Here is a 21,654-nt window from a genome sequence, read left to right on the forward strand (position 1 = left end):
GATGAAACCTAAGGGTGGTTGAACAATTAGGTACAAACTGTGTTGTTTCTGACTTTGTTTTGGAGTGCTTTGGGTCCTGCTGATCTGTACATCTGCTGTCTGGAATTTTGGAAGATGGAAAAGAAGAAATAAAAAATAAATTTTGATGTATTCTGTTGAAGTTGTTGTTTACTTTTGTAATGTGTATATGGAGGAGTGACCTAGTGGTTAGGGTGGTGGACTTTGGTCCTGAGGAACTGAGTTTGATTCCCGGCACAGGCAGCTCCTTGTGACTCTGGGCAAGTCACTTAACCCTCCATTGCCTGCCGCATTGAGCCTGCCATGAGTGGAAAAGTGCGGGGTACAAATGTAACAAAAATAAAAAAATATCTGTTCTGGTGTGTGCATGTGATAATGTTAGAATAACTGTCTATGTTTATGGCTATGATTTCTGACCATGCGGCATCATTAAATGACAAGACTTTTAAATGCCCAGTTGGGTATATATGCTAATCTCAACTTCGTTAAATGTTTCAGACACATCTGTCTACTTGCTACCATGATGTTACTTCATTCTATTCTGTCTCACTGCATTTTCAAATGTAAGCCACACTGAATCCGATTTTGCTTGGGATAATGTGGGATATACATGTAAAAAAAATCCTTTATTCTCCACTTTTTAAGGCATTGCCTATCCAACTGGATGGTGATGGCACAAGGAAAGCAAGTTTGGTCCAGTGAAGAATAACCCAAAATAACCTATTCCTTAGCTGGGCTCTAGTAGTACCATATTGAAACTGCAACCTTACCATACCTCAGTGGTTATGCTCCACTAATAAGTTGAATGATTATCTGACTTTCTTGAAAGGATTATATAACCTTTGGCTGCATGACTAGGAACAAAAACACACATTCATGCAATATCACTATTCTTCATGTACAGCTAAAAAACAACCTTTTAGGGTGGATAGTGTTCACAATGAGCGCCTTTTATTATCCACCAGAAAGAAGAGATAAAAGTATAAGTCATCACAAGAATAAAAAATATAAGAAAACTAATGGACTGCATTAGGGGCTTACTGCCCATTTAGTAATGTTTAAACAGATAAGAGATCTGCATGAAACAAAATATTTATGTTTATTATTTTGACTTATAAAACCACTTGTCCCTGAAACATTTTTTTTTCACGGAGAGGGTGGTGGATGCTTGGAATGCCCTCCCGTGGGAGGTGGTGGAGATGAAAACGGTAACGGAATTCAAACATGTGTGGGATATGCATAAAGGAATCCTGTGCAGTAGGAATGGATCCTCAGAAGCTTAGCCGAAATTGGGTGGCGGAGCAGGTGGGGGAAGAGAGGTTGGTGGTTGGGAGGCGGGAAATACTGCTAGGCAGACTTGTACGGTCTGTGCCCTGAAAAAGGCAGGTACAAATCAAGGTAGGGTATACACATATGAGTTTATCTTGTTGGGCAGACTGGATGGACCATGCAGGTCTTTTTCTGCCGTCATCTACTATGTTACTATTATGTATGTTACATGCTCAAAACAGAATAATCCATTTGTGTATCTAAAATGTAAATTTCTAAAAAAGAGATGAAGGTGTTCTCCATTTAATTTCAATATATTCCATCTTCATAACACCAGGCTTCTCAAGGCAGATTACAACAACAGTTAATATGAATCCATCAGGAAACAGGATATCCTCCCAGAAATTTGGCCATGTACTACTGTATTGCATAGAACAGTGTAGAAAATGAGCACAAAATACAGTCTATTACTGCTGTTTCTACCAGCTACAATAATTTTAATGCTGTTTTAGTGATTTTCAATTTTATTTCATTATATATATCTACATATGGGAAGCGTTCAATGAAAGTATTGTGAGGAATGGGTAGATAAACAGAAGGGGAAAGGGAGAAGGGGGGCCCTTCTTCCATATAGGAAGCTCAAGAGGAGCGAGGGGGACTACAGAGACTACAAGTCCCAGAAGCCTGAGTTGAGTAGAAAGCAGGAGGGGGAGGACTTTCCTTCCCAGAGAAAGGGGGAGGAGGAGGCTGATTGGGAAATGAAGTCTGATGAGGGGAATGAGGTACACCTGCCGGGGGAGGGAGTGAACGAGCATATGGACTGGCAAGCAGCAGGAGGGGAGGAGGAAACAGAGGAGATGGACGTGACAGCGTTTGCTCGTAAGAGGAAAGGGGCTAAGGAAAAGTAAGTCCTGGGGAAAACTGTATGAATTCCAGACCTAGTGGGTGGTTGTCAGGAAGCAGTGCTGACAAATGAGGGAGGTGGGTCCCTAGGGTAGCAAGTAGGAATTGCTAGCCCAAGGAGTGGATTCATATAGTAGAGAAAAAGCTTTGATCTGAAGAACATTTGAACTGGCAAGTGGAACTTTGTATTAGAATTCTACAGGAGGGGGGGAAGGGAAAGAGACTGAAGGGGCCTGGGCTCAGGACAGTACGAGTAGAGAAGCATTTGGCCTCCTCACCTGGGCTGGGTACGGGGTCTGCTCTAAGTAGATGCAGGACTACCCCTAAGGGAAAGCCCCAGGGACAGAAGGGAGTTCTCTGGGCTGCAACAAAGAGAAATATCCTGTTTGGTAGGCCGGTGGGGCCTGGAACTAATTGGCTAACTGTCGACTAGAGTGAACTTACTCGAGGAAGCAGGAGTTGTGGTGGAGTACTGACAAGAAGGAGCTTGCAGCAATAATAGAAGTAGGAGGATTAGCCCCAATTGGGCGGGCGAAGAAGGACAGCACGGAGGGGTGTCTAAAGGAGAGCGGACAGCACGGAGAGGTGCAAGCTGACAGTATATAGCACAGCACTGAAATCCATAATACAGCATTGCAAATATCAAAGAAAGCTCTAGTGCACTGACAATTACATTTAATGAATATAACCCTCCCCCCTTCACAGACCCCTCAAAACTCCCCAAACCCCCCTCCCAATCCCCTCCTAACAGAGATTAGGAATTGGTTATTGGACAGAAAACAGAAGGTAGGGTTAAATGGTCATTTCTCTCAATGGAGGAGAGTAAACAGTGGAGTGTCGCAGGGATCTGTACTGGGACTGGTGCTATTTAACCTATTTATAAATGATATGGAAATCAGAATGACGAGTGAGGTGATTACATTTGCAGATGATACAAAACTATTCAAGGTTGTTAAAAAATGTGCGGACTGTGAAACATTGCAGGAAGATCTTAGGAAATTGAAAGACTTGGCATCCAAATGGTAGATAAAATTTAATGTGGACAAATGAAGGTGATGCACATTGGAAAGAATAATCCGAATCATAGTTACCTGATGCTAGGGTCCAACTTGGGAGTCAGCACTCAAGAAAAAGATTTAGGTGTTGATATAGATAATACGCTGAAATCTTCTGCTCAGTCTGTGGTGGTGGCCAAAAAAGCAAACAGAATGCTAGGAATTTTTAGGAAAGTGATGGTGAATAAGTCCAAAAATACTATAATGCCTTTGTATCGCTCCATGGTGCATCTGCACCTTCAGTATTGCGTTCAGTTCTGGTCGCCGTATCTCAAAATAGATATAGCAGAATTAGAAAAGGTTCAAAGAAGAGCAACCAAAATGATAAAGGGAATGGAACGCCTCTCGTAAGAGAAAAAGCTTAAAGAGGTTAGGGCTCTTCAGCTTGGAAAAGAGACAGCTGAGGAGAGATATAATTTAGGTCTAAAAAATCCTGAGTGGTGTAGAACGAGTAGAATTAAATCGATTTTTTTACTCGTTCCAAAAGTAGGGGACACTCGAAGAAGTTACATGGAAATACTTTTAAAACAAATAGGAGGAAATATTTTTTCACTCAACGAATAGTTAAGCTCTGGAACTCTTTGCTGGATGTGGTAACAGCGGTTAGTGTATCTGGGTTTAAAAAAGGTTTGGACAAATTCCTAGAGGAAAAGTCCATAGTCTGCTATTGAGACAGACATGGGAAGCAACTGCTTGCCCTGGGATTTGTAGTATGGAGTGTTGCCACGATTTGGGTTTCTGCCAGATACTTGTGACCTGGCTTGGCCACTGTTTGGAAAACAGAATATTGGGCTAGATGGACCATTGGTCTGACCCAGAATGGCTACTCTTATGTTTTTATGTTATGTTCAAAACCTATGCGATTTAATAAAACAATATAAACCTCACAAGTCTGTTATTGTTTTCAATAGCGATTGGCATAGTTTTTCTGAGACTAATGTGGCGCCAAGCTCCGCCTACTGCCTTCAGCCCAGATAATGGGCCAGATAGACTCATGCGGTCTCCTTGTCAATAAACCTCCTTGTCTGTGCATGCCAGAATTGTCCCCCCCCCCCCCCCCCTTCTCACTCCATCAGGTCTGGAAATTTATTCTGCAGCATTATTTGCTCTGTGAACTAAAACTGCCTAGGCTCTATTCTGTTGTATGATCATTTCAAACTACTATGACTCTATCAAGATTTCACCAGTGTAAAAGTATAAACAGTATTACTTTCAGCATGTTGTTGAATTCTCCCAGCTTCTCTCTTGCATGGAGAGAGAGCTGGTTGAGAACAGACTCCCAGTTTGCAAGGCAAAAACTCTTATCCAGCAATCTGAACTGTAAGTTATTTTTCCTTGTTTAATTACTGCATTAAAGAAGATTTTGGTTCAAGAGTTCTGAGTATTCTCATAGTGATGTTTGTTCTATAATCTGGTTTAAACTGCATACCAGTCACCCTGTGAATATTGAGCATGAAGTAGGGGGGGTTGATACAGGGGCAGTGGCCCATGGAACGTGCCACCGACTGCCATACCGCCAGTGGAGGAACGTTTCTGCTGGTGAGTGACTGAGAGGCATATTTTCAAAACACTTAGACTTACAAAGTTCCACAATAACATATATAACTTTGTAAGTCTAAGTGCTTTGAAAATGAGCCCCTGAATATTGCAATAGATACATTGCAATTAACATTGTTAATTACCATTTTCAAAGCATCCTAATTCATAAAAACAAGCTGTAAAAAGTGTTTTGATCAACTTTTTGTCATGTTTCAAATTCATGCTCAGCCCAGGCTATGAGATCCCATAAATATCAACTGCTTCTCTCAATTTACCCCAACTCTGGGGTCTATTTAATAAAGTATGTTAAAAATAATCTTTGATACGTTTCTAACAAGCTTTTGGTCCAACCTCCGTTGTGAACACTGAATGTATAAAGGCCAGAAGTAATGCACATGCATTATTACTACTACTTATCATTTCTATATCACTACTAGACATACGCAGCGCTGCACACTTGAACATGAAGAGACAGTCCCTGCTCGACAGAGCTTACAATCTAATTAGGACAGACAAACAGGACAAACAAGAGATAAGGGAATATTAAAGTGAGGATGATAAAATAAGAGTTCTGAACAAGTGAATAAGGGTTAGGAGTTACCGTCTCCTCCCCCCCCCCACCCCCCCCGGCCTGCAATCAAGAACAATGCAAGTACCAATGGATGAGCAAATCTATCCAGCCATTCTTCCAGATCCCACAAAGTGAGTCTGCATCCCCCACCCCCCCATAGCCCCCTTTCCAGCAAACTTCCCCATGTGCAAACCTACCTCTTTATTGGAACTCCCACTTCTCTGTACTACATTCCCACTCCCCAAACAAATGTCAAAAAAGAATGTCTCCCCAGAGCCCTCTTTACTGCAAGTGAGGTCTCAGGGACCCAATAACAGAAGTGATCTTGCCTGCTCTGCTAGGTGCTCATATTGCAGTTCATCCCTTCTTCTCTCTCTCTCTCTCTGTAGTCTGTCAGTTTCACATACTGTTTTATTCTTCAATTTTAGCCTGTACGCCACCCATATGGCTTCTCTGATGGGTGAAATAGTAAATTATAAATAAACTTAAAAAATGACACATGAGGAACAAAATGGAAACCGATCAATTAAGAGTGTGACAGTGAAACACTCCCTCCCTGTGGATCTTAGATCTTGACTTTTTGGCATTCAGGTGGGGGGCACAGTTTCCATGCATAAAAACGGTTTTGTAAAAGGGGAGAAGATATGCGTTGGTGGGTATAATTCACAGTGGGGAAGATGACTGTTCCTTTGGATAGGACAGTTTGCACACTTATGGTTACTTGTCTCATTCAAGACTGGAGGGAGAGGGGTACTGCCTGAGAATATAGTCAGGGAGATTATTTTTCCAGAGCTCTTGATCTACCCGTAGTTGCTAACATGGACTGCATGGTTTATCTTGATCTGTGGCTATTTTGATTGCTTTGTAGCAATTTGCATGCCACACAGCTCATTAATTTTCACATGTTGCCTGGAATTTTTACACATTATTGGTTTTTCCACATGTAAAGCCTATTTTACATGCAGGAAAGGCCATTTATAAAACTGCATGACAGTAGAGGCCAATATAAGTATGCATGCTAACAAAATGCTGTGTACTTCTGTGTATGCCATAAATAGGCATTCCTAGTGGCATAGTTTGGGCAGAGGAGGAACAGAGCTGAATATTTTATAAAATACATACAGTACATAGTATGCATGTACACACATAAAGGTGCATTTTCAAAGCACTTAGGACCCCTTTTACACAGCTACAGGAAAAAGGGGACCTGCGCTGGCATGGCAAGTGTTTTTGATGCACACCAAGGCTCTCTTTTACCACAGCGGGAAAATGGCAGGTCTTTTTTTTTTTCAGGAAATGGTCATGCAGCAAGTGAAGCCCTTACCACACAGCCATTTATTTTTTTGGGGGGGAGCTCTAACCACCACCCATTGAGGTGGCGGTAAGGGCTCCCGCACTAACCAGGCAGAATGTGGCACTGCCCAATTACTGCCAGGTACACACCGGCACTACAAAAGTAAAAATATTTTTGTAGCTAATATATCTGGCACTACAAAAATAAAAATATTTTTGTAGCATCGGATATGACGTGCGCTGAGGGTGATAGCCCAGCGGTATTTCCCTTTTAGCAAGTGGTAAGCCTGAGTTGGACTTACCGCTGCTTTGTAAAATTGGCCCTTAGACTTACAAAGTTACAAGAAGGAGCATTTTTCCATATGATGTCTAAATACAACTTTGGACTTTTAGCACAAAACATCCAAAATCCGAATAGGAAAGAAGGTCATTTTCAAAAAAAGGAAAATGTCTTTTTTTTTTTTTAAAATATCTTTTCGAACAAGGTCTTCTGTTCTGTACATTTTTTTTTTTTAAAACATTCTCAAAAACAAAATGTCTTTGGGATGTAGGAGGGGGCCAGCATTTTTAGTAGACTGGTCCCCAAGACATCCTAGGAGAGCAATAGGGCACCCAAGGGAGCATCTCATCGTTGCTCCCTTATCTTGTCTGCTGAGCGCCCCCAAAACTCACTACCCCCAACTGTACACCACTGCAATAGCCCTTTGGGTGAAGGGGACACCTATAGTATTATTATTATTAGGATTTATTTACCGCCTTTTTGAAGGAATTCACTCAAGCCGGTGTACAGTAAGAATAGATCAAACATGAGCAATAGGCAATTACAGCAGTAAAAATATTCAAATAACAATACAAAGTATGGCATGGTATACTTGCAACATCAGCACAATAAGTAATGGAACATTATAATTGATAGTGAAGGGTAATAACATATAGATGGGTAAGAAAGTAGGAAGAAGAAAGTTGCACACGAGGAGTGGATAAACGTGGTGCTGCAGTATGTGCAGACCAAGTCACTCCTTGTGTGTGTGAGTGAGACTAACAAGTTAGTTACTTCTTCCACTGAAGGCCTGGTGGAAGAGCTAAGCTTGCACCTGCTTCCTGAAGTACAGACAGTCTTGTGTTAAGTGAAGCCTTTCAGACAATGCATTCGAGAGTGTGAGGGCTACTCCGGAGAAGGCTCACTTGTGGGTATCACATTGTGTAATGTCTTTTGGAGAGGGTGTGGTTAGTGAAAGTCCTTGGGAAGATCTTAGTGTCCTTGGTGGTGTGTGGAGGATCATCCTATTCTTCAGATACTCAGGGCCATTTCCTTTCAGGGCCTTTAACATGAGACATAGAGTTTTAAATTTAGCCTTGTATTGTACTGATAGTCAATGAAAATTTTTGCAAAATGGTGTGATGTGGTCACATCACTTGCAGCCTTCTATGAGTCTTGCTGCTGCATTCTGAATCAACTGTATAGTGCATTGCAGTAATCCAGTCTTGATATTATCATGGCATGCACAACTGGGATAAAATTTACCTTCTCAATGTGAGGAGAAAGGCAGCGTAGATGTTGCAAATAGTAGAAGCAGCTCTTGAAGGTTGCTTGGATTTGGGGGGGGGGGGGGGGGGGGGGTCAGAGTAAAGTGTTGAATCTAACTGTATTCCAAGGTTCCTGACTTGTGATTTGAGGGGGAGTTTGTACTTCCAAAAAGGGATTTTGATGTCAGGTATGTATCTGCTTGTGTTAGGGACCCAGAGAAGCTTAGTTTTACTTGGGTTCAGGCAAAGTGGGTACAGCGGGTTTCTGGTGAGTTTTGTAGGGCTCACAGTTTCCACCACAAGTGCAAACAAGTAGGGGAAGGTATGGGCCTGGGTCCACTTGTTTACAGTGCACTGCACCTACCACTAGACTACTCCAGGGACCTGCATGTTGCTCTAATGGACCTGAGTATAACATCTGAGGCTAGCATCGAGGCTGGTAAGTAATGCTTTTAATCACATTTTTGGGGGGTGGGAGGGAGTCATTGACCACTGGGGAAGTAAAAGGGGGGGGGGTGTCATCCCTGATTCTTCCAGTGATCATCTGGTCATTTTAGAACACTTTTTTGTGCCTTATTTGTTCTAAAAGCATATCTAGATTTAAAAAAAGTCTTAGTTTTAGTCCTGGACGTTTATTTTGTTCCATTATGGCTGAAAAATGTCCAAGCCCTAGGAACACCCTAATCCCATCTTTAACACACTCCCAATACGCCCCATAGAAATTTGGATGCACTGCAGACAAACAGCATAGAAAAACAGCTAAAGCATATGGTTAAAAAATACTGATTTGGACATTTTTGTGAGAAAAACATCTAAATGCTGCTTTATGTCACTTTTTAAATGTTTTTCTCGTTCAAAAATGAGCCCCATAGTAACCTATGGAATTTTGTAAATCCAAGTGTTAGGTGACTGTCCTAATTACCTGATGAAAGAAGTCCCAGCACATTTTATAGACCAGATTCGTGCTCACACATCATACATGAATTCCAATAGCTTATTTCCCGTATTATCAAAACAAGATGGGTGTCCATCTTTTGTTTCGATAATGCGGTCGGGGACGCCCAAATCATGAAATTTAGGTCGACCTTAGCCTTAGGTCATTTTTGATAATGGAAAACGACCAAATCCAAGCTATTTGGTCATGGGAGGAGCCAGCATTTATAGTGCACTGGTCCCCCTCACATGCCAGGACACCAACCGGGCACCCTAGTGGGCATTGCAGTGGACTTCAGAAATTGCTCCCAGGTGCATAGCTCCCTTACCTTCAGTGCTGAGCCCCCCAAAACCTACTCCCCACAACTGTACACCACTACCTTAGCCCTAAGGGAAAGTGAAGGGAAATGGGACTTGATATACCACCTTTCTGAGGTTTTTGCAACTACATTCAAAGCGGTTTACATATATTCTGGTACTTATTTTGTACCATGGGCAATGGAGGGTTAAGTGACTTGCCCAGAGTCACAAGGAGCTGCAGTGGGAATCGAACTCAGTTCCTCAGGATCAAAGTCCACTGCACTAACCACTAGGCTACTCCTAAGGGGTGAAGGGGGGCACCTACATGTGGGTACAGTGGGTTTCTGGTGGGTTTTGAAGGGCTCAACATTTACCACCAGAAGTGTAACAGGTAGGGGGGGAATGGGCCTGGGTCCGCCTACCTGAAGTGAACTACACCCACTAAAAACTGCTCCAGGGATCTGCATACTGCTGTGATGGCGCTGGTTATGACATTTGAGGCTGGCATAGAAGCTGGCAAAAAATGTTTTAAAATTTCTTTTGGGTGGGAGGGGGTTGGTGACCACTGGGGGAGTAAGGGGAGGTCATCCTCGATTCCCTCCGGTGGTCATCTGGTCAGTTCAGGCACCTTTTCGAGGCTTGGTCGTGAAAAAAAATGGACCAAGTAAAGTCGTCCAAATGCTTGTCAGGGACACCCTTCTTTTTTCCATTATCGCCCGAGGATGCCCATCTCTAAATCACGCCCCAGTCCCGCCTTTGGTACGGTGCCAACACGCCCCCGTGAATTTTGGTCGGCCCCGCGATGGAAAGCAGTTGAGGGATGCCCAAAATCGGCTTTCCATGATGCCGATTTGGGCGACCCTGAGAGGACGCCCATCTCTCGATTTGTGTCAGAAGATGGGCGTCCTTTGCTTTCAAAAATTCACCTGATAGTGTATTCTCACATATTTACACCAGCCTCAGAGTTGGTACAGGTACATGCATCAGCATTTGTGTGCTATTGGGGTTGGATCTGGGAGCTTGTTTTAAAAAGACATGACACAGGCACTGGTGTTGCTGTTATAACATAAGCTTCAAATAGGTGTCTTTTTTGACTTCTCATATAGGCAACCTATTATAAAATCTGGCCCAAAGCATACTAATGCTTTTTAATGTGTGTTGAGTGTTCATTTAGAAGATAATTTTATAACAGGTCACCTACAGTGGGGGAAATAAGTATTTGATCCCTTGCTGATTTTGTAAGTTTGCCCACTGACAAAGACATGAGCAGCCCATAATTGAAGGGTAGGTTATTGGTAACAGTGAGAGATAGCACATCACAAATTAAATCCGGAAAATCACATTGTGGAAAGTATATGAATTTATTTGCATTCTGCAGAGGGAAATAAGTATTTGATCCCCCACCAACCAGTAAGAGATCTGGCCCCTACAGACCAGGTAGATGCTCCAAATCAACTCGTTACCTGCATGACAGACAGCTGTCGGCAATGGTCACCTGTATGAAAGACACCTGTCCACAGACTCAGTGAATCAGTCAGACTCTAACCTCTACAAAATGGCCAAGAGCAAGGAGCTGTCTAAGGATGTCAGGGACAAGATCATACACCTGCACAAGGCTGGAATGGGCTACAAACCATCAGTAAGACGCTGGGCGAGAAGGAGACAACTGTTGGTGCCATAGTAAGAAAATGGAAGAAGTACAAAATGACTGTCAATCGACAAAGATCTGGGGCTCCACGCAAAATCTCACCTCGTGGGGTATCCTTGATCATGAGGAAGGTTAGAAATCAGCCTACAACTACAAGGGGGGAACTTGTCAATGATCTCAAGGCAGCTGGGACCACTGTCACCACGAAAACCATTGGTAACACATTACGACATAACGGATTGCAATCCTGCAGTGCCCGCAAGGTCCCCCTGCTCCGGAAGGCACATGTGACGGCCCGTCTGAAGTTTGCCAGTGAACACCTGGATGATGCCGAGAGTGATTGGGAGAAGGTGCTGTGGTCAGATGAGACAAAAATTGAGCTCTTTGGCATGAACTCAACTCGCCGTGTTTGGAGGAAGAGAAATGCTGCCTATGACCCAAAGAACACCGTCCCCACTGTCAAGCATGGAGGTGGAAATGTTATGTTTTGGGGGTGTTTCTCTGCTAAGGGCACAGGACTACTTCACCGCATCAATGGGAGAATGGATGGGGCCATGTACCGTACAATTCTGAGTGACAACCTCCTTCCCTCCGCCAGGGCCTTAAAAATGGGTCGTGGCTGGGTCTTCCAGCACGACAATGACCCAAAACATACAGCCAAGGCAACAAAGGAGTGGCTCAGGAAGAAGCACATTAGGGTCATGGAGTGGCCTAGCCAGTCACCAGACCTTAATCCCATTGAAAACTTATGGAGGGAGCTGAAGCTGCGAGTTGCCAAGCGACAGCCCAGAACTCTTAATGATTTAGAGATGATCTGCAAAGAGGAGTGGACCAAAATTCCTCCTGACATGTGTGCAAACCTCATCATCAACTACAGAAGACGTCTGACCGCTGTGCTTGCCAACAAGGGTTTTGCCACCAAGTATTAGGTCTTGTTTGCCAGAGGGATTAAATACTTATTTCCCTCTGCAGAATGCAAATAAATTCATATACTTTCCACAATGTGATTTTCCGGATTTAATTTGTGATGTGCTATCTCTCACTGTTACCAATAACCTACCCTTCAATTATGGGCTGCTCATGTCTTTGTCAGTGGGCAAACTTACAAAATCAGCAAGGGATCAAATACTTATTTCCCCCACTGTATGTGTGAAGGCCATGTAGGCACCAATTTTTAGCCTATTTTGTAAAGACATTTGGAGGGTAATTCTAAAAAGGGACCTATTTATAGGCACCAAAAACATGTCTATTTAGAGTCATGCCTACTTTTCTTTATAGAATACTAGTGTAAGTTCAAAATACACACCTATATTTTAGGCACAAGTACTTACACCAGCCATAAAATTGGTATAAATGCTTGCACCTAGCCCAAATCATGTAGATTGTAGTATTTTATAATCTATGTGTCTAAATGCTCCACCCAAACTCTAGCCATATAAACGCCCACATGTAAAGTACTCAACATCAAACAGTGGTACATATTTACAGAATAGCCCTGTTCTAGGCTGCGTTTGGTTTGCTATTCACTAAAACACGAATTCTATTAAATATTATAGAAAAAACTGTATAGGGATTAGAGAGAATTAAAAGTCTTTTTAATTACTCACCCACCAGCACAGCATCAGACATCAGTTTCAAGTTATTACAAACTTACAAAATCTAACATCAGTACCTCTGGTAATTATAAGTAATTAGACTAATTAGATAAAGAAGAGAGAAAGGAGCAAGAAAGTTTGTTCTTCAAAAAAAGGTCACAGAACAGAGAGAAAGCAGAGAGAAGGCAGAGACAGAAAGAATGAATGAAAGAAATAATCTAATTCTCTATAACTTTGAATCTATCAGGTACTGTGACAAAGCTAGCACTCGGGGCCCCATAGAGAAGCAGCTAATCCCTGAACTACGGTTCCCAGAAGCCCTTGCAAGCAGGAGAGAGGAAGGTAGCCCCAAAGGGGTGGAACGGATTTCCAACCCCAGCAGGGGGCGCAGTGGCTTAGTGCTAGGGGAGCCAGTTACTCCCTTCCCCACTAGAGGGAGAAGGGGAGGTGAAGCTCAGTCCCTTAGCTGTATCGCCGGTATATAATTCCCTCCAGCTGTGAGAGGGGGAGAGATTTCTGGGTGGCTCCCAGCCACCAGGAGGGCGAGGAAACTGATTGAGAGAGAAGCTGCCATGGAGTAGGTGGCGGATGGAAAGGGCCTGCCACTGGAGCTTCCTGGGGTGGGGTGGGGTGGGGTGGGGGAGGAGAGTAAGCTGCCATGGAGTGTGAGAATGTAAAGGTAGCCCTGTCCAGCACATGAAGGCAGTGTGAGAGGCCACAGGGTTGTGGTGCTGTGAGGTAGGAGGAAAACAGCCAGCCCTGTTTGGTACAGGGTCCTCATGGGTGCTGTGAAGAGGACAAGGGCATTAAGTAGTGGTTTCCTTTGAAGAGACCGTTTGTGAAAGGGTTGAATTATTGGGATGCATAGAACAGCAAGCTGAACTTTGACTGAGCCCTTCTAAGGGAGAGGGGAAGGTAGTGCAAAAGAAGTGGGCCTGAACTGTTAAGGAACTGAATGTTGGCTGGAGTTTGGAACCCGGCCTGAACCCTGTTTGTGAACTGCATTTCAGAGTGGAACTGAATTGAGAATAAAGCACTTTGGTTTTAAGTCCATATGGCAGTCTGGTTCTTTTCTGGAAACCTGTGAGCCTAACAGGGCTGCCGGCCCCAACCCAGAGTGGAGGAAGCGGATCCCTTTACAGTAGGAGGGGGGAGGGGGAAACAGACCCCTTCGGGGGAAAACATAGGCCATTAGATGGATCTGAAACTCTCTCTCCATACCTAGTTTTTCAGAGTTCCTTTGTCTGCAGCAGGGTTTTATAGGCCGTTGAGCATCCACCTCTCCTCTACCCTGGACCAATCATAGGTGATACATATGGGCTGGAGACTTGTAATTGGGACTTTCATATGTGCTGGAAGCTTGCAGTTTGTCCTTGCCACACCTCTAACTCACTTTTGATAAACAGGAGGATATACCAGGTATCTGAATTGCCAGCCATTTTCTACACTTAGCAACATGAGACCCCATCAGAGCATGTGACAAGCCAGAAATTCCTGTCTTGTAACTGTCAGTGGAAACTTATAGAAACAGACAGAAATAAGCAGACTCAAAAGAAAAGGCCAGAATATTTCAGAACAGCGCGTAGTAGGAATATGGTCATTTGTGCCAGGGCTCAACAAATCCTGAGTACCAGGTCACTATGGTGCTTAAAAATTGCATGCTAGCACCCAGGATTTCATGTCCTTGAATCTTTTCTTTGGGCAGAGCTGCCTCTCCAACACATTTCCGACTTCCACATCACGGTTTGGCTTAGAACATAAGAACAGCCATACTGGTCCATCTAGCCCAGTATCCTGCTTCCAAAAGTCACCAATCCAGGTCACAACAGAATCCCAAATAGTAGCAGGATTCATGCTACTGATCCCAGGGCAAGCAGTGACTATTCCCATTACTATCTGAATAACAGACTATGGACATTTCCTCCAAGAACTTGTTTAAACCTTTTTTTAAACCCAGATATGCTAACTGCTGTTACCACATCATCTGGTAACAAGTTCCAGAGCTTAACTATTCATTGAGTGAAAAAAATATTCCCTCCTATTCATTTTAAAAGTATACCATATAACTTCACTGAGTGTCCCCTAGTCTTATTACTTTTTGAAAGAATAAACAATTGATTCGCATTTACCCATTCCACACCTTTCAGGATTTTGTATACCTCTATCATAACCCCCCTTATCCATCTCTTTTTGCCCTAACCTCTTAAGCCTTTCCTCATAGGAGAAAAGTTCCATCCCCTTAATCATTTGGTTGTTCTTCTTTAAACCTTTTCTAATTCCGCTGTATCTTTTTTTGAGATAGAGCAACCAAAATTGCACACAATACTCAAGGTGCGGTTGCACCATGGAATGATACAGAGATATTATAGTATTCTTTGTCTTATTTTCTATCCCTTTACTGGCATTCGCGCCTTCTGTCTCGCTGCACCCTATGCCTGGAATAAACTTCCTGAGCCCCTACGTCTTGCCCCATCCTTGGCCACCTTTAAATCTAGACTGAAAGCCCACCTCTTTAACATTGCTTTTGACTCGTAACCACTTGTAACCACTCGCCTCCACCTACCCTCCTCTCTTCCTTCCCGTTCACATTAATTGATTTGATTTGCTTACTTTATTTATTTTTTGTCTATTAGATTGTAAGCTCTTTGAGCAGGGACTGTCTTTCTTCTATGTTTGTGCAGCGCTGCATACGCCTTGTAGCGCTATAGAAATGCTAAATAGTAGTAGTAGTAATTCTCTTTGTTTTTTTGGCTGCCGCCATATACTGGGTAGAATATTTCAGTGTATTGTCCATGATGACACCTTGATCTTTTTCTTGGGTGCTGACTCCTAAGGTGGAACCTAGCATCAAGTAACTATGATTTGGATTACTTTTTCCAACGTGCATCACTTAGCATTTGTCCACATTAAATTTCATCTGCCGTAAGCATGAGATAATCAAGTCTCATGGGACTTGAAACTGCGAGACCAGCCCGAACTTCCTGCACCATGTAGCTCAAGCTTACAGACAGGTGAACAGTGCAGAACTGAGAGACACATTGTTTCTGAAGCTGCTCTGAAAATAGTAAAGCAAGGGAAATAAGTGGCAGATTCCCAAGCACATTGATTGCCTGGAAGTGAGAGAGAGAGAGACTTGGCAAAGGCTGGGAGGGGTGGCAGATATGAGAAAGAGAGAGAATGGATGAATACTGGAGGGGGCATAATGGAGATGAAGGCTGGAGGAGGGAGTATGAGAGACAAAGAGAATGGATGAAGGCTAGGGGAGGGGGTACGAGAGAGAGAAATTGACAAAGGCTAGGGAGCTTATGAGAAAGAATGAAGGCTGGAGGGGTTATGCGAGAGAAAGAGAGAGAATGGATGAAGGCTGGAGGAGGGGTATAGGAGAGAGAGAATGGATGAAGGCTGGGGGAGAGGGGACAAGTGAGTAGGAAAGGGAATGGGACTTGATATATTGCCTTGCTGTGGTTTTTGCAACTACATTCAAAGCAGTTTACATAGACAGATACTTATTTGTACCTGGGGCAATGGAGGGTTAAGTAAATTGCCCAGAGTCACAAGGAGCTGCAGTGGGACTCAAACTCCAATTCCCCAGGATCAAAGCCCACTACACTAACCACTAGGCTACTCCTAGAGACAAACTGATAGGGACCCAGGCCCAGGATAGCCGAGCCAGTAGTGGGAGGCGGGGCTGGAGGTTGGGAGGCGGGGATAGTGCTGGGCAGACTTATACGGTCTGTGCCAGAGCCGGTGGTGGGAGGCGGGGATATTGCTGGGCAGACTTATACTGTCTGTGCCAGAGCCGGTGGTTGGGCGGCGGGGATAGTGCCAGAGCCAGTGGTGGGAGGCGGGAGGTTGGGAGGCAGGGATAGTGCTGGGCAGACTTATACGGTCTGTGCCAGAGCCGGTGGTGGGAGGCGGGGATAGTGCTGGGCAGACTTATACGGTCTGTGCCAGAGCCGGTGGTGGGAGGCAGGGTTAGTGCTGGGCAGACTTATACGGTCTGTGCCAGAGCCGGTGGTGGGAGGCGGGGATAGTGCTGGGCAGACTTATACGGTCTGTGCCAGAGCCGGTGGTGGGAGGCAGGGTTAGTGCTGGGCAGACTTATACGGTCTGTGCCCTGAAGAGCATAGGTACAAATCAAAGTAGGGTATACACAAAAAGTAGCACACATGAGTTGTCTTGTTGGGCAGACTGGATGGACCATGCAGGTCTTTTTTCTGCCGTCATCTACTATGTAAACTATGTAAACAATACTAGGTGAAACAAAGACAATTGCCTCTTTGTGTCACCTATCATGGGGGTGCTGTCAGACAGCTGACAGCCTGCTTTGGAAAATGAGACTGCTGTTTTCTGCCAGTGATTTGCAGAAGCACCTTAAGGGACTGTTATACTATTTATTTATTTAGATTTTGCTCACACCTTTTTTAGTAGTAGCTCAAGGTGAGTTACATTCAGGTACAGTGGATATTTCTCTGTCCCAGGAGGGCTCACAATCAAAGTTTCTACCTGAGGCAATGGAGGGTTAAGTGACTTGCCCAAGATCACAAGGAGCAGCAGCAGCATTTGAACCAGCCACCTCTGGATTGCAAGACTGGTGCTCTAACCACTAGGCCACTCCTGGTTTCTTTGCGCACAGACACAGGATAAGAAAAGAGCCTTAGCAAATCATTTTTTGAAAGCGGTACTGCTGATCTGGGAGGTGATTTTCACCCCCCCTTCTCCCCCCCCCCTTCACTGGGGACAATGTTGAAGGAGCGGGCAAGGAGAGATGAGAAAGGTCTCAGCTGCTGACTTGTTTTCAGCTGGCACCTAGATTTAATGGAAAATTATTGAAGCCTATTTATGTGTGCATGTGTCTACATACAAATGTAAATGACTGGAATACTGGCATTTCTGCACACTCTTAGCACATACATCTAGGCTGATCCTTATAGAATTACTGGCTTATTTTCCTCAGTATGAGACCCAGTGCCCGTTGTTCAAATATACAAACTACCAGAGCTGGACCAACCATTAAGCAAAACTAATGTTTCCTAGGGCAGGAGCTTCTGGGGGCAACAAAAAGGAGATGCAATCAAAGCTCATAGGTCCTCATAGCTCCACAAAATAAAACACATTCATAACAACATCAAACCACAAACAGACATTAAAAAGAAAGATCATCACACAAACATCCTATCAAAATGCAGGTTAAAGTATGTGCTGATAGTCCTTCATTATGCATGTTATTCTGCACTCCACCTTGGATAAAAACAGATTATAAATTGAAATGAAATAAAATGATCATGATTGTTGCATTTAATTATCAAAATCTTGGGTGGGGGGGCTGAAAGTTAATTGAGGGATTGTAAGGTTGAAGGTTCCCTTAGGAAGTCCACCACCCTTGCACCAACTCTATTACTACTAATTATAAGGTAAAGTGCCCAAAGTGTATGGAACCATCAGTAACATGGCATCGTGCACCAAAGTCGGCCCATATCCCAACCTTGGGTAGGCTGTTGGGGTGGGGTGGGGAAACTCTTCCTACTGCAAACTGGATGGACCGTGCAGGTCTTTTCCTGCCGTCATCTATTATGTTACTATGTTACTGGGAAGGAGCTGTTTAGGGCATGAGTTTAAAGCCATCTCTGTGCTTGGGAACATGCTTTCAGAGCTGGGTCAGCTGGAGCATGAGAGACCCTCCCTCCCACCCCAAATATTTACTGTTTTGCACGTGCAAATGTTGCAGCCATAGGTTTTGTTGGAGGTAGCACTGATGTAAAAAAAATGGCTATAGCACAGTGGGTATCTGTGCCCAGGTTAGATCCTTTCCTACTGCAGCACAGCATCCTGTGAACAGTGCTTGGAGTGCCGAAGAGCCTTCCTGGACCATGGCAGGTTGGGAAGCTGCTATTGTTTTTTGGTATTTAGTTTGGCTCAGTTGATCTGTAAAATAAATCCCCTGTGTATTTAAATAAAGCTAAGGCCCATTTGTCACCATAAGAAACACCCTGTGTGTGATGTGTTATTATTGTGTGGGGTCCTCGGGGCTCCCTGTGTTATTGAACATTTATATAGTGCTACACAGTGCTTTACGGACACGTAGAAGTCCTTGCTCTTAGAACTTACAGTCTAGTCAGCTAAAGGATATGGTACAGGGAAAGTGTGTGTGTGTGGGGGGGGGGGGGGGGGTAGCAATGTTTGTGAGGGGGGTGCAAAGAAAGCAAGAGCCATGGTACTAGTGAAAGTAAAGATCACTGTAGCATCATCAGCAAGCAAAAGCACCATGTAGATACAAGAATGAGAGGGGTGCAACAGGCAGGAAGAGAGTAGTTGTAAGCTGAGAAGGAAAGTAGGCAGTAGCACCAAGTGGAGGGAGGATAAAAAATGGCAAAGGAGAGTTGGAAGACAGAGCAGGAAGAATATACGATGGAGGAGGGTAGAAGGGAGAAATGAGACTGCAGCAGTACCTCCACCAGGTGAGTTGAGAAATGGAGCCAGGTTGACGGCACGGAGGGAGCGAAAGCGGTGCGAGCGTGGACGTCCGCCGGTGCACATTTTTAATAAAACACAACAAGAAAAAAAGAGGCACCGGCGCTGGCAGAACTCCCTTTGGGGGAGCGGCCGCTCCCCTGGCGCCCCACCTAGCTACACCACTGAGAAGAGAGATAGTTGCCCTAGACCAATGACGTAGCAGGGAGGGTGGGCGCCCCCCCGGGTGCAGCATGATGACACCCCCCTCCCCCGACCAGCTCCCGCACCCTACCTTTAAAAAGAATATCGGGAGGCGAGGCGCAGCGCCTCGCGCCTGCCCTGCACGTAAAAGAAATGTGGACCATCGGGCCTTCTCTTGCTCTGTCTGTCCCGCCCTTGCGGAAATAGGAAGTTGTGTCAGCCAGTGTTGCCAGGTGGGCGGTTTTACCGCCCAATTGGGCGGTTTTCCGCGACCCGCCGCGGGAAATTTTTGCCCGCGGCGGGTTGCGGTTTTTTGGGCTGCTTTTGGGTCGTTTGGGCGGTTTTTTGCCTTTTTTTCGGCCGTGGGGGGCGGGGTTAGTGATGTTTTTGGGCGGGGTTAGTGACGTTTTGGGCGGGCCGATGACATCGGAGGCGGAGCCGATGACGGGGAGGCGGGGCCGATGACGTGGGAGGCGGGGCCGGTGACGGGGGAGGCGGGGCCGGTGACGGGGAGGCGGGGCCGGTGACGGCGGGGGGCGGGGTTGATGACGGCGGGGGCGGGGGGTGATGACGCGGGGGTGGGGGTGTCAGGGGTGGGGTTTGTGTTTGGGCGGGTTTTGGGCTGTTTTTTGGGCTGGATTGGGCGAGAAAAAAATTTTCCACCTGGCAACCCTGGTGTCAGCGGAGGGCGGGACAGATAGAGCGAGGGAAGGCCCGACGGTCCACATTTCTTTTACATGCAGGACAGGTGCGAGGCACTGCGCCTCGCCTCCTGATATTCTTTTTAAAGGTAGGGTGCGGGAGCTGGTCGGGGGGGGGGGGTGTCAATTCGCCGAGGAGGGGAGCTGGCAGGGAGCACCCCCCCCCCCCGAGCTAACACCTGGGGTGGACCGCCCCTCCCTTGCTACGCCACTGCCCTAGACGAATGAAGGAGGACAATGTGCAACTACTGTAAGAGGGGCAGCAATAAAACATAAGATAACCTGAGTTACAATCAGGTGTTTCCAGGGTATATTTGCAGGGTGCATCCCGAATCTTTCCCAGGTTGCCACTAACAGAGACAGATGGATGTGACATAAACAAACTAACTATTCTATTCACCTAGCAAGCACTACCTTGACGAGAAATGCAACTTTGATAAACCGTAAATTTTCAGAAGATGGGGCAGATTTCCCCAAAAGAGTGAAAAAATTAGGACCCCCCCCCCCCCCCAATCTGTTTAAGAGAGACTATAAATTACAGGCAAAAGAAGTTAATGTTAAGGAAACTGCAATGTCGGAATTGGAGAGCCCTTTACCGTCTGAGGTTTCCTTCATTCATTCGGGGAGCACCTGCACGCACTTCCCCAGCTCTCTGATGAGAAGCAGTAACCTACCGTTTGTGAGAAGGCAGCAAGTCCTGCTGCACCCCTGAGATGTACTCTCAGGATAGAGACCGAGCACCTGGGCTCCTCTTCTCTGCGATTCCTGCAGGTCGAGCAGCAGCCCGGGGAAGCGCCGGATCCAGCAGTTTTGGTAGAAAGTGGTGGGGGCACAGAAGGGCTCAGATCTCCACACCAAGCCTAGCACAGTTGCCAGGAAGAGTAACATCTCTACTTGAAGTCGTCCTAGGATCCCTTCATAAGAGCATCCTGGTAGCAGAAGGGCTGAAATGGGATCGGTGCTGGATGCACTCTAAGGTAAATAAGAAAAACTGATGCTGAAGTGAAGCAACGCCAGACGTAGACAATTGCTCCCATGCCCTGGTTGCTGGGAAGCTGAACCGGCTGCATATTGATCTCTTTCAAGATCGGCCCCAGGGGAAAGTGCACAAAAGCCCAGTACTTCTTTCATTAGATTAATCTCTGAGTTTCCCCAACCTGCCAAGCAACCCTCCCACCTGTCCACCCCGCCTTCAGCCAATCACGGTCGAATCCCTGTGCCTGGACTTTTAGTTCGTATATTTTGGAAAATTAAATAAATAAATAAAAAATCGAAATCCGATCCTAAAAGATTTCTTACCTGCAGACGTTTCAGGGAAGTGAACCATGAATACTGCTTTTGAGAATCAGGGGCACACATGCATTGAGAGGAGACCTTTGATGTCTGGTCAAGGAGGCATTTAGGATTTTGCTGCCCTTGGGCAGTTCTTGAGCTATTGACTTATTCCCATCCCCCCTTGCACAGGTCAAAGGGTTTGTAGCTGGATAAAGAAGCAAAGTGGCTTTCTTTCTGCTGCTGCTGCACTCTCCCCAGTCCTCTCCGTATCTTTCCATAGGACTGGAGAGGTGGAGAACAGGAACGATAAAGAGTAGAATTAGATTGCTCTGCTTTTCTAGCCTTAACACCCCACCCCCTGTGCCTTTGCAGG

At 45.1% G+C, this 21,654-nt stretch overlaps 1 protein-coding gene across 3 annotated transcripts in view; it reads right to left on the reverse strand.

Moving 5' to 3' along the window:
• MANSC4 (MANSC domain containing 4) overlaps positions 1 to 21,375 on the reverse strand; it is a 98,536-nt gene extending 77,161 nt beyond the window's left edge. The window contains exon 1 of one of the 3 annotated variants that reach the window (XM_030214560.1): positions 21,306 to 21,375. In XM_030214560.1, coding sequence (XP_030070420.1) covers positions 21,306 to 21,333 — 28 coding nt within the window. In that variant the 5' untranslated portion in view covers positions 21,334 to 21,375. The other 2 variants (XM_030214558.1, XM_030214561.1) reach the window with 2 other exon arrangements.
• Between the last annotated feature and the right edge of the window lie 279 nt (positions 21,376 to 21,654).

Source organism: Microcaecilia unicolor, chromosome 9 (genome assembly GCF_901765095.1).
Source record: "Microcaecilia unicolor chromosome 9, aMicUni1.1, whole genome shotgun sequence".
NCBI lineage: Eukaryota > Metazoa > Chordata > Amphibia > Gymnophiona > Siphonopidae > Microcaecilia > Microcaecilia unicolor.